Genomic DNA, 13,265 nt, shown 5'->3' with positions numbered 1-13,265 from the left:
ACTGACCCCTGACCTCCCACCCCAATGCTCACTGACCCCTGACCTCCCACCCCAATGCTCACTGACCCCTGACCTCCCACTCCCACCCCAACACTCACTGACCCCTGACCTCCCACCCCCTACATTCACTGACCCCTGACCTCCCACCCCAAAGCTCACTGACCCCTGAACTCCCACCCCAACGCTCACTGACCCCTGACCTCCCACCCCCAACACTCACTGACCCCTGACCTCCCACCCCAATGCTCACTGACCCCTGACCTCACACTCCAACGCTCACTGACTCCTGACCTATCACCCTAACGCACACTGGCCTCCGACATCCCACCCCAACACTCACTGACCTCCAACCTCGCACTCCAATGCTCACTGACCCCCGACCCCCACCCCAAGGTTCACTGACCTCCCACCCCAATGCTCACTGACCCCTGACTTCTCACCCAAATGCTCACTGACCCCTGATCTCCCACCCCAGCACTCGCTGACCCCTGACCTCCCACCCCAACACTCATTGACCCCTGACCTCCCACCCCAACACTCATTGACCCCTGACCTCCCACTCCAACCCCAACGCTCGCTGCTGCCCACCGTCCCACAGTCGCTGAAACTCCAGCTTCCGGGATTCCCGCTAATCCCTGACAAACTCGCCGTCCCCCCCCAGATCCTGTGGGCAGCGGCCAATAGGAATGTTTCCTCAGGAATTATTATTTTGCTTTCAGGAAACTGAGAAAATAATCGAGGAACTGAATGAAACCTGGGAGGAGAAACTGAGGAAAACCGAGGCAATCCGGATGGAGAGGTGAGGTCAGGGGTCAGTCCGGATGGAGAGGTGAGGTCAGGGGGTCAGCCCGGATGGAGAGGTGAGGTCAGGGGGTCAGCCCGGATGGAGGGGTGAGGTTAGGGGTCAGTTTAGATGGAGACGTGAGGTCAGGGGTCAGTCCGGATGGAGGGATGAGGTCGGGGGTCAGCCCCGATGGAGGGGTGAGGTCAGGGGTCAGTCTAGATGGAGAGGTGAGGTCAGGGGTCAGTCCGGATGGAGGGGTGAAGTCGGTTGGTCTGTCGAAATGCAGGGGTGAAATGTGAGGGGATATCAGTGGGAGGGGGCCCACCAGCGTGGGGTGGGGAGGCGGAGGAGGTCTCTTGGGAAGAGGCGACAGCTGAATGATGAGATTGAGGAGGAGGGATTTGGGGTAAAAGGTGAGGAGGTGATTGGAGATCGGGTGGAGTGTGGACTGGGAGGAGTGGATGAGGGATACAGGAATGTTTATTGTATGTGAAGAGAAAAAGATTGGTGAAGACAAATGTAGGTCCCTTACAGTCCGAAACAGGGGAATGTATAACGGGGGACAAAGAAATGGCTGAGCAGCTAAATACAGACTTTGGTTCTGTTTTCACAAAGGAGGACACAAATCAGATACCAGAAATGTTGGGGAACGCAGGGATTAGTGAGAGGGAGGAACTGAAAGAGATCAACATTAGTAGAGAAATGGTGTGGGGGGAATTGACGGGATTGAAGGCGGATCAATCCCCAGGGCCGGAGAATCTACATCCCAGAGTGCTTCAGGAGGTAGCTCTTGGGGGTGGTCACCTTCCAGGTTTCTCTGGACTGCGGAACAGTCCCTGCAGATTGGAGGGTGGCTAATGTAACCCCATTATTTAAAAAGGAGGTCGAGAGAAAGCAGGGAGTTATGGAGAAGGAAGCCTGACACCGGTAGTGGGGAAAATTCTAGAATCCATTATCAAAGAGTTTATAGCAGTGCGCTAGGAAACAGTGGCAGGATCGGGCAGTCAGCATGGAATTAGACCACGGGGGGCTCAGGATGTTGTCATGAGCCAGGGTTTAAAAACTAAAGTATTTTATGGAGCTCACCTGACCAACAATCTTTATGTTGAATGTGGCGAGGATGAACACCAGGTCCTTCCCTTCAGGTGTGATTCAACAGTCGACCCAGACACTTCAATCAGAACAAACTTTATTCTCAGAATTTATATATAAACACACAGCAAGAATTTTTATCAATTACAAACATAATGACCCCAACCAGCTACAGTAACCTATATATAACCCTTAATGAATTCCCCCCTTAACTGTTCCAATTCAAAAACAAAATCCCCCAAAACTCCTTTTTAAGGGCGTGGCCCAGCACTCTGTATTCTCACTCGAATAAGGCTGGCGTCCCCTGAGATTCTGACCCCGTCTCACCAGCGGGTTTAAACCCTTCCGGAAAGCAAACTGTATCCCAAAGCAGGTAGCTACAATCAGTATTTTTTTTTTTACTGGAACAGATATTTAAAATGAAAATAGAGAGACAGGAACAAAACACCTCTTTCTCCCCGAGTCTGCAGCAGTCAAATCTGAAAGTGAAAGTAAAAACAGCCACAGCCCAGCTCCACCCACACAATGACATCACTGAAGTCATGTGATAAGACAAAAACCTTTCTTAAAGGGACATTCCCATGACAATGTGGTGTATTTGGACTTTCAGAAGGCTTTTGACGAAGTCCCACATAAAAGGTTAGTGTGTAAAATTAAACCGCATGGGATTAGGCGGTAGCGCATTGAGATGGATAGAAAACTGGTTGGGAGAGAGGAAACAAAGAATAGGAATTAATGGATCCTTTTCAAATTGGCAGCAGGGACTAGTGGGGTGCCGCAGGGATTGGTGCTGGGGCCCCAGCTATTCACCAAATATATTCATGATTTAGATGAGGGAACAAAATGTAATATCTCCAGATTTGCAGACGACACAAAGCTGGGAGGGAGGGTGAGCTGTGAGGAGGCTGCAGAGATCCTTCAGTCTGATTCAGACAGGCTGAGAGAGTGGGTAAATTAATGGCAGATGCAGTATAATGTGGAGAAATGGGAGGTTATCCACTTTGGGAGTAAAAACGAGAAGGCAGAATATTATCTGAATGGCCATAAATTAGGAGAGGGGAGTGTGTAACGAGAGCTGGGTGTCCTCGTACACCAGTCACTGAAGGTAAGCAGGCAGGTGCAGCAGGCGGGAAAGAAGGCAAGTGGCATGGTAGCCTTCATATCGAGAGGATTCGAGTACGGAGCAGGGATGTGTTGCTGCAATTATACAGAAGGATGTTCTTGCTCTCGAGGGAGAGCAGCGAAGGATGTTCTGGCTCTCGAGGGAGCGCAGCGAAGGATGTTCTTGCTCTCGAGGGAGAGCAGCGAAGGATGTTCTTGCTCTCGAGGGAGAGCAGCGAAGGATGTTCTTGCTCTCGAGGGAGAGCAGCGAAGGATGTTCTTGCTCTTGAGGGAGAGCAGCGAAGGATGTTCTTGCTCTCGAGGGAGAGCAGCGAACGATGTTCTTGCTCTCGAGGGAGAGCAGCGAAGGATGTTCTTGCTCTCGAGGGAGAGCAGCGAAGGGTGTTCTTGCTCTCGAGGGAGAGCAGCGAAGGATGTTCTTGCTCTCGAGGGAGCGCAGCGAAGGATGTTCTTGCTCTTGAGGGAGAGCAGTGAAGGTTTACCAGACTGATTCCTGGGATGGTGGGACTGACGTACGAGGAGAGATTGAGTCGGTTAGGATTGTATTCGCTGAAGTTCAGAAGAATGGGGGGGGATCTCATGGAAACCTATAAAATTCTAACAGGACTGGACAGGGTGGATGCAGGAAGGATGTTCCTGATGGTGGGGGGGACTGGACAGGGTGGATGCAGGAAGGATGTTCCTGATGGTGGTGGGGACTGGACAGGGCCGATGCAGGAAGGATGTTCCCGATGGTGGGGAGGACTGGACAGGGTCGATGCAGGAAGGATGTTCCCGATGGTGGGGGGGACTGGACAGGGTTGATGCAGGAAGGATGTTCCCGATGGTGGGGGGGGACTGGACAGGGTCGATGCAGGAAGGATGTTCCCGATGGTGGGGGGGGGACTGGAAATGGTAGATGCAGGAAGGATGTTCCCGATGGTGGGGGGGACTGGACAGGGTCGATGCAGGAAGGATGTTCCCGATGGTGGGGGGGACTGGACAGGGTCGATGCAGGAAGGATGTTCCCGATGGTGGGGGGAGACTGGACAGGGTTGATGCAGGAAGGATGTTCCCGATGGTGGGGGGGGGGAACTGGACAGGGTCGATGCAGGAAGGATGTTCCCGATGGTTGGGGGGGGGGACTGGACAGGGTCGATGCAGGAAGGATGTTCCCGATGGTGGGGGGAGACTGGACAGGGTCGATGCAGGAAGGATGTTCCCGATGGTGGGGGGAGACTGGACAGGGTTGATGCAGGAAGGATGTTCCCGATGGTGGGGGGGGACTGGACAGGGTCGATGCAGGAAGGATGTTCCCGATGGTGGGGGGTACTGGACAGGGTGGATGCAGGAAGGATGTTCCTGATGGTGGGGGGGACTGGACAGGGTCGATGCAGGAAGGATGTTCCCGATGGTGGGGGGGACTGGACAGGGTTGATGCAGGAAGGATGTTCCCGATGGTGGGGGGGACTGGACAGGGTTGATGCAGGAAGGATGTTCCCGATGGTGGGGGGGACTGGACAGGGTTGATGCAGGAAGGATGTTCCTGATGGTGGGGGGGACTGGACAGGGTGGATGCAGGAAGGATGTTCCCGATGGTGGGGGGGGACTGGACAGGGTCGATGCAGGAAGGATGTTCCCGATGTTGGGGGGGGACTGGACAGGGTCGATGCAGGAAGGATGTTCCCGATGGTGGGGGGGACTGGACAGGGTTGATGCAGGAAGGATGTTCCCGATGGTGGGGGGGACTGGACAGGGTTGATGCAGGAAGGATGTTCCCGATGGTGGGGGGGGACTGGACAGGGTCGATGCTGGAAGAATGTTCCCGATGGTGGGGGGGGGCTGGACAGGGTCGATGCCGGAAGGATGTTCCCGATGGTTGGGGGGGGGGGGGGGACTGGACAGGGTCGATGCTGGAAGGATGTTCCCGATGGTGGGGGGGGGGACTGGACAGGGTCGATGCTGGAAGGATGTTCCCGATGGTGGGGGGGGGACTGGACAGGGTCGATGCAGGAAGGATGTTCCCGATGGTGGGGGGGGACTGGACAGGGTCGATGCTGGAAGGATGTTCCCGATGGTGGGGGGACTGGACAGGGTGGATGCAGGAAGGATGTTCCCGATGGTGGGGGGGACTGGACAGGGTCGATGCTGGAAGGATATTCCTGATGGTGGGGGGGGGACTGGACAGGGTGGATGCAGGAAGGATGTTCCCGATGGTTGGTGGGGGGGGACTGGACAGGGTCGATGCAGGAAGGATGTTCCTGATGGTGGGGGGGACTGGACAGGGTTGATGCAGGAAGGATGTTCCTGATGGTGGGGGGGACTGGACAGGGTTGATGCAGGAAGGATGTTCCCGATGGTGGGGGGGGGACTGGACAGGGTTGATGCAGGAAGGATGTTCCCGATGGTTGGTGGGGGGGGACTGGACAGGGTCGATGCAGGAAGGATGTTCCCGATGGTGGGGGGGACTGGACAGGGTCGATGCAGGAAGGATGTTCCCGATGGTGGGGGGGACTGGACAGGGTCGATGCTGGAAGGATGTTCCCGATGGTGGGGGGGACTGGACAGGGTCGATGCAGGAAGGATGTTCCCGATGGTGGGGCGGACTGGACAGGGTCGATGCTGGAAGGATGTTCCCAATGGTGGGGGGGGACTGGACAGGGTCGATGCAGGAAGGATGTTCCCGATGGTTGGTGGGGGGGGACTGGACAGGGTTGATGCAGGAAGGATGTTCCCGATGGTGGAGGGGACTGGACAGGGTGGATGCAGGAAGGATGTTCCCGATGGTGGGGGGGACTGGACAGGGTCGATGCAGGAAGGATGTTCCCGATGGTGGGGGGGGACTGGACAGGGTCGATGCAGGAAGGATGTTCCCGATGGTGGGGGGGACTGGACAGGGTCGATGCAGGAAGGATGTTCCCGATGGTGGGGGGGACTGGACAGGGTCGATGCAGGAAGGATGTTCCCAATGGTGGGGGGGACTGGACAGGGTTGATGCAGGAAGGATGTTCCCGATGGTGGGTGTGTCCAGAACCAGGGGGCACAGTCTGAGGATTCGGGGGAGACCATTTAGGACAGAGATGAGGAGACATTTCTTCACCCAGGGAGTGGTCGGCCTGTGGAATTCGTTACCACAGGAAGCAGTTGAGTCCAAACATTGTCTGTTTACAGGAAGCAGTTAGATATCGCACTGAGGGCGAAGGGGATCAAAGGATAGGGGGAAGCGGGATTGGGCTATTGAGTTGGATGATCAGCCATGATGGTGATGAATGGCGGAGCGGGCTCGAAGGGCCGAATGTCGTCCTCCTGCTGCTATTTTCTATCTTTCTCTGAGTGGGGGTGAAGCAGTGACTGGGAGGAGGGGGTGAGGGGTGAGTGTTGTGTCACAGGGTATCTCTGACTGTCTCTCCTTCGCTTCCAGGGAAGCCCTGTTGGCCGAGATGGGAGTGGCCACCCGGGAGGATGGCGGAACAGTCGGAGTGTTCTCTCCCAAAAAGGTCAGTCCAGGTCGCAGCCCCGGGGCACGGAGTAATCCTGATTCACAGGGGGCGCCGTGGGGGGGGCGTGTGGGGGGAGGGCGCCGTGGGGGGGGGGGGGGGTGCCCATTGGGGGGGGCGCGTGTGTGGGGGGGGCGCGTGTGGTGGGGTTACCGTGTGGGGGGGGGGCCGTGTGGAGGGGTGTCGTGTGGGGGGGGGGGGGGGCGAGTGGACGAGGCTCCCGTCTCCTGTGGACGGTGTTTTCACTGACTCTTTCTCATTTCAGACGCCGCACTTGGTGAATTTAAATGAAGATCCGCTCATGTCCGAATGTCTCCTGTATTACATCAAGGATGGAGTCACCAGGTAACGTTCCGCGTCCCCAGTGAGAGTCAGTGTGTGGGGCCCGTACCCCAGTGAGAGTCAGTGTGTGTGGGACCCGTACCCCAGTGAGAGTCAGTGTGTGTGGGACCCGTACCCCAGTGAGAGTCAGTGTGTGTGGGACCCGTACCCCAGTGAGAGTCAGTGTGTGTGGGACCCGTACCCCAGTGAGAGTCAGTGTGTGTGGGACCCGTACCCCTGTGAGAGTCAGTGTGTGTGGGACCCGTACCCCAGTGAGAGTCAGTGTGTGTGGGACCCATACCCCAGTGAGAGTCAGTGTGTGTGGGACCCGTACCCCAGTGAGAGTCAGTGTGTGTGGGACCCGTACCCCTGTGAGAGTCAGTGTGTGTGGGACCCGTACCCCAGTGAGTCAGTGTGTGTGGGTCCCGTACCCCAGTGAGAGTCAGTGTGTGTGGGGCCCGTATCCCAGTGAGAGTCAGTGTGTGTGGGACCCGTACCCCAGTGAGAGTCAGTGTGTGTGGGACCTGTACCCCAGTGAGAGTCAGTGTGTGTGGGACCCGTACCCCAGTGAGAGTCAGTGTGTGTGGGACCCGTACCCCAGTGAGTCAGTGTGTGTGGGACCCGTACCCCAGTGAGAGTCAGTGTGTGTGGGACCTGTACCCCAGTGAGAGTCAGTGTGTGTGGGACCCGTACCCCAGTGAGAGTCAGCGTGTGTGGGACCCGTACCCCAGTGAGAGTCAGTGTGTGTGGGACCCGTACCCCAGTGAGTCAGTGTGTGTGGGACCCGTACCCCAGTGAGAGTCAGTGTGTGTGGGACCGTACCCCAGTGAGTCAGTGTGTGTGGGACCCGTACCCCAGTGAGAGTCAGTGTGTGTGGGACCCGTACCCCAGTGAGAGTCAGTGTTTGGAACCCGTACCCCAGTGAGAGTCAGTGTGTGTGGGACCCGTACCCCCAGTGAGAGTCAGTGTGTGTGGGACCCGTACCCCAGTGAGAGTCAGTGTGTGTGTTTGTGGGACCCGTACCCCAATGAGAGTCAGTGTGTGTGGGACCCGTACCCCAGTGAGAGTCAGTGTGTGTGGGACCCGTACCCCAGTGAGAGTCAGTGTGTGTGGAACCCGTACCCCAGTGAGAGTCAGTGTGTGTGGGACCCGTACCCCAGTGAGAGTCAGTGTTTGTGGGACCCGTACCCCAGTGAGAGTCAGTGTGTGTGGGACCCGTACCCCAGTGAGAGTCAGTGTTTGTGGGACCCGTACCCCAGTGAGAGTCAGTGTGTGGGACCCGTACCCCAGTGAGAGTCAGTGTGTGTGGGACCCGTACCCCAGTGAGAGTCAGTGTGTGTGGGACCTGTACCCCAGTGAGAGTCAGTGTGTGTGGGACCCGTACCCCAGTGAGAGTCAGTGTGTGTGGGACCCGTACCCCAGTGAGAGTCAGTGTGTGTGGGACCTGTACCCCAGTGAGAGTCAGTGTGTGTGGGACCCATACCCCAGTGAGAGTCAGTGTGTGTGGGACCCATACCCCAGTGAGAGTCAGTGTGTGTGGGACCCGTACCCCAGTGAGAGTCAGTGTGTGTGGGACCCGTACCCCAGTGAGAGTCAGTGTGTGTGGGACCCGTACCCCAGTGAGAGTCAGTGTGTGTGGGTCCCGTACCTCAGTGAGAGTCAGTGTGTGTGGGACCCGTACCCCAGTGAGAGTCAGTGTGTGTGGGACCCGTACCCCAGTGAGAGTCAGTGTGTGTGAGACCCGTACCCCAGTGAGAGTCAGTGTGTGTCGGACCCGTACCTCAGTGAGAGTAAGTGTGTGTGGGACCCGTACCCCAGGGAGAGTCAGTGTGTGTGGGACCCGTACCCCAGTGAGAGTCAGTGTGTGTGAGACCCGTACCCCAGTGAGAGTCAGTGTGTGTGGGACCCGTACCCCAGTGAGAGTCAGTGTGTGTGGGACCCGTACCTCAGTGAGAGTCAGTGTGTGTGAGACCCGTACCCCAGTGAGAGTCAGTGTGTGTGGGACCCGTACCCCAGTGAGAGTCAGTGTGTGGGGACCCGTACCCCAGTGAGAGTCAGTGTGTGTGGGACCCGTACCCCAGTGAGAGTCCGTGTGTGTGGAACCCGTACCCCAGTGAGAGTCAGTGTGTGTGGGACCCGTACCCCAGTGAGAGTCAGTGTGTGTGGGACCCGTACCCCAGTGAGAGTCAGTGTGTGTGGGACCCGTACCCCAGTGAGAGTCAGTGTGTGTGGGACCCCTACCCCAGTGAGAGTCCGTGTGTGTGGGATCCGTACCCCAGTGAGAGTCAGTGTGTGTGGGACCCGTACCCCAGTGAGAGTCAGTGTGTGTGGGATCCGTACCCCAGTGAGAGTCAGTGTGTGTGGGACCCGTACCCCAGTGAGAGTCAGTGTGTGGGACCTGTACCCCAGTGAGAGTCAGTGTGTGTGGGATCCGTACCCCAGTGAGAGTCAGTGTGTGTGGGACCCATACCCCAGTGAGAGTCAGTGTGTGGGACAGTGAGAGTCAGTGTGTGGGACCCGTACCCCAGTGAGGGTCAGTGTGTGTGGGATCCGTACCCCAGTGAGAGTCAGTGTGTGTGGGACCCATACCCCAGTGAGAGTCAGTGTGTGGGACAGTGAGAGTCAGTGTGTGTGGAACCCGTACCCCAGTGAGGGTCAGTGTGTGTGGGATCCGTACCCCAGTGAGAGTCAGTGTGTGTGGGACCCGTACCCCAGTGAGAGTCAGTGTGTGTGGGACCCGTACCCCAGTGAGAGTCAGTGTGTGTGGGACGCGTACCCCAGTGAGAGTCAGTGTGTGTGGGACCCGTACCCCAGTGAGAGTCAGTGTGTGTGAGACCCGTACCCCAGTGAGAGTCAGTGTGTGTGGGATCCGTACCCCAGTGAGAGTCAGTGTGTGTGGGACCCGTACCCCAGTGAGAGTCAGTGTGTGTGGGACCCCTACCCCAGTGAGAGTCAGTGTGTGTGGGACCCGTACCCCAGTGAGAGTCAGTGTGTGTGGGACCCGTACCCCAGTGAGAGTCAGTGTGTGTGGAACCCGTACCTCAGTTAGAGTCAGTGTGTGTGGGACCCGTACCCCAGTGAGAGTCAGTGTGTGTGGGACCCATACCCCAGTGAGAGTCAGTATGTGTGGGACCCGTACCCCAGTGAGAGTCAGTGTGTGTGGGACCCCTACCCCAGTGAGAGTCAGTGTGTGTGGGACCCGTACCCCAGTGAGAGTCAGTGTGTGTGGGACCCGTACCCCAGTGAGAGTCAGTGTGTGTGGAACCCGTACCTCAGTTAGAGTCAGTGTGTGTGGGACCCGTACCCCAGTGAGAGTCAGTGTGTGTGGGACCCGTACCCCAGTGAGAGTCAGTGTGTGTGGGACCCGTACCCCAGTGAGAGTCAGTGTGTGTGGGACCCGTACCCCAGTGAGAGTCAGTGTGTGTGGAATCCGTACCCCAGTGAGAGTCAGTGTGTGTGGGACCCGTACCCCAGTGAGAGTCAGTGTGTGTGGGACCCGTACCCCAGTGAGAGTCAGTGTGTGGGACAGTCTATGACGGGTTGTTCTTGTGTTCACAGGGTTGGACAGGGTTTTGTGGACATTAAGTTGAGTGGAAGGTTTATTAAGGACCAACACTGCATGTTCCACAGCGAGACTAATGTGAATGGAGAAGGTGAGTCAAGTGAAGAATGTTCTCGAGACTATGACGAGGGTCAAACTGCAACGTCCTCTGTCCTTCTCCATCAAGATCAGCCCATCCTCATCTATTCCCAACCCCTGGCAATCACCAGCTCCATCCCTAATCACCCCAACCTTTCCCCTCGGTCCCACGGGAAATCAGCCAGGGTTCCTGCTCCTGATCACTGTCCAGATCCTTGGGTTAGAGAGAGAGAGGAAATCAGACAGGGTTCCTGCTCCTGATCACTGTCCAGTGATCCCTGGGTTAGAGAGAGAGGGGAAATCAGCCAGGGTGCCTGCTCCTGATCACAGTCCAGTGATCCCTGGGTTAGAGAGAGAGGGAAAATCAGCCAGTGTTCCTGCTCCTGATCACTGTCCAGTGATCCCTGGGTTAGAGAGAGAGGGAAATCAGCCAGGGTTCCTGCTCCTGATCACTGTCCAGTGATCCCTGGGTTAGAGAGAGAGGGGAAATCAGCCAGTGTTCCTGCTCCTGATCACTGTCCAGTGATCCCTGGGTTAGAGAGAGAGGGGAAATCAGCCAGGGTTCCTGCTCCTGATCACTGCCCAGTGATCCCTGGGTTAGAGAGAGAGGGGAAATCAGCCAGTGTTCCTGCTCCTGATCACTGTCCAGTGATCCCTGGGTTAGAGAGAGAGAGGGGGGAAATCAGTCAGGGTTCCTGCTCCTGATCACTGTCCAGTGAGCCCTGGGTTAGAGAGAGAGGGGAAATCAGCCAGTGTTCCTGCTCCTGATCACTGTCCAGTGATCCCTGGGTTAGAGAGAGAGAGGAAATCAGCCAGGGTTCCTGCTCCTGATCACTGTCCAGTGATCCCTGGGTTAGAGAGAGGGGAAATCAGCCAGGGTTCCTGCTCCTGATCACTGTCCAGTGATTCCTGGGTTAGAGAGAGAGGGGAAATCAGCCAGGGTTCCTGCTCCTGATCACTGTCCAGTGATCCCTGGGTTAGAGAGAGAGAGAGGGGAAAATCAGCCAGGGTTCCTGCTCCTGATCACTGTCCAGTGATCCCTGGGTTAGAGAGAGAGGGGAAATCAGCCAGGGTTCCTGCTCCTGATCACTGTCCAGTGATCCCTGGGTTAGAGAGAGGGGAAATCAGCCAGGGTTCCTGCTCCTGATCACTGTCCAGTGATCCCTGGGTTAGAAAGAGAGAGAGGAAATCAGCCAGGGTTCCTGCTCCTGATCACTGTCCAGTGACCCCTGATTTAGAGAGAGGGGAAATCAGCCAGGGTTCCTGCTCCTGATCACTGTCCTGTGATCCTGGGTTAGAGAGAGAGAGGGGAAATCAGTCAGGGTTCCTGCTCCTGATCACTATCCAGTGATCCCTGGGTTAGAGAGAGAGGGAAAATCAGCCAGTGTTCCTGCTCCTGATCACTGTCCAGTGATCCCTGGGTTAGAGAGAGAGGGAAATCAGCCAGGGTTCCTGCTCCTGATCACTGTCCAGTGATCCCTGGGTTAGAGAGAGAGGGGAAATCAGCCAGTGTTCCTGCTCCTGATCACTGTCCAGTGATCCCTGGGTTAGAGAGAGAGGGGAAATCAGCCAGGGTTCCTGCTCCTGATCACTGCCCAGTGATCCCTGGGTTAGAGAGAGAGGGGAAATCAGCCAGTGTTCCTGCTCCTGATCACTGTCCAGTGATCCCTGGGTTAGAGAGAGAGAGGGGGGAAATCAGTCAGGGTTCCTGCTCCTGATCACTGTCCAGTGAGCCCTGGGTTAGAGAGAGAGGGGAAATCAGCCAGTGTTCCTGCTCCTGATCACTGTCCAGTGATCCCTGGGTTAGAGAGAGAGAGGAAATCAGCCAGGGTTCCTGCTCCTGATCACTGTCCAGTGATCCCTGGGTTAGAGAGAGGGGAAATCAGCCAGGGTTCCTGCTCCTGATCACTGTCCAGTGATTCCTGGGTTAGAGAGAGAGGGGAAATCAGCCAGGGTTCCTGCTCCTGATCACTGTCCAGTGATCCCTGGGTTAGAGAGAGAGAGAGGGGAAAATCAGCCAGGGTTCCTGCTCCTGATCACTGTCCAGTGATCCCTGGGTTAGAGAGAGAGGGGAAATCAGCCAGGGTTCCTGCTCCTGATCACTGTCCAGTGATCCCTGGGTTAGAGAGAGGGGAAATCAGCCAGGGTTCCTGCTCCTGATCACTGTCCAGTGATCCCTGGGTTAGAAAGAGAGAGAGGAAATCAGCCAGGGTTCCTGCTCCTGATCACTGTCCAGTGACCCCTGATTTAGAGAGAGGGGAAATCAGCCAGGGTTCCTGCTCCTGATCACTGTCCTGTGACCCCTGATTTAGAGAGAGAGGGGGGAAATCATCCAGGGTTCCTGCTCCTGATCACTGTCCAGTGATCCCTGGGTTAGAGAGAGAGAGGAAATCAGCCAGGGTTCCTGCTCCTGATCACTGTCTAGTGATCCCTGGGTTAGAGAGAGAGAGGAAATCAGCCAGGGTTCCTGCTCCTGATCACTGTCCAGTGATCCCTGGGTTAGAGAGAGAGGGGAAATCAGCCAGGGTTCCTGCTCCTGATCACTGTCCGGTGATCCCTGGGTTACAGAGAGAGAGGGGAAATCAGCCAGGGTTCCTGCTCCTGAACACTGTCCAGTGATCCCTGGATTAGAGAGAGAGGAAATCAGCCAGGGTTCCTGCTCCTGATCACTGTCCAGTGATCCCTGGGTTAGAGAGAGAGGAAATCAGCCAGGGTTCCTGCTCCTGATCACTGTCCAGTGATCCCTGGGTTAGAGAGAGGGGAAATCAGCCAGGGTTCCTGCTCCTGATCACTGTCTAGTGATCCCTGGGTTAGAGAGAGAGAGGGGAAA

At 56.6% G+C, this 13,265-nt stretch overlaps 2 protein-coding genes across 2 annotated transcripts in view; one reads left to right on the top strand and one right to left on the bottom strand.

The window, feature by feature from the left end:
* Positions 1-13,265, bottom strand: part of LOC140404551 (ephrin-B1-like) — a 536,635-nt gene that overhangs the window by 80,215 nt on the left and 443,155 nt on the right. The window lies entirely within an intron of this gene.
* Positions 1-13,265, top strand: part of LOC140404545 (kinesin-like protein KIF1C) — an 85,509-nt gene that overhangs the window by 52,184 nt on the left and 20,060 nt on the right. Inside the window, 4 exon segments of the mRNA XM_072493148.1 lie at positions 720-799; positions 6,399-6,474; positions 6,740-6,819; positions 10,354-10,448. Of these exon segments, the coding sequence (XP_072349249.1) occupies positions 720-799; positions 6,399-6,474; positions 6,740-6,819; positions 10,354-10,448 (331 nt within the window).

Source organism: Scyliorhinus torazame, chromosome 31 (genome assembly GCF_047496885.1).
Source record: "Scyliorhinus torazame isolate Kashiwa2021f chromosome 31, sScyTor2.1, whole genome shotgun sequence".
Classification (NCBI taxonomy): domain Eukaryota; kingdom Metazoa; phylum Chordata; class Chondrichthyes; order Carcharhiniformes; family Scyliorhinidae; genus Scyliorhinus; species Scyliorhinus torazame.
This window is presented reverse-complemented; position numbering and strand designations above follow the sequence as displayed.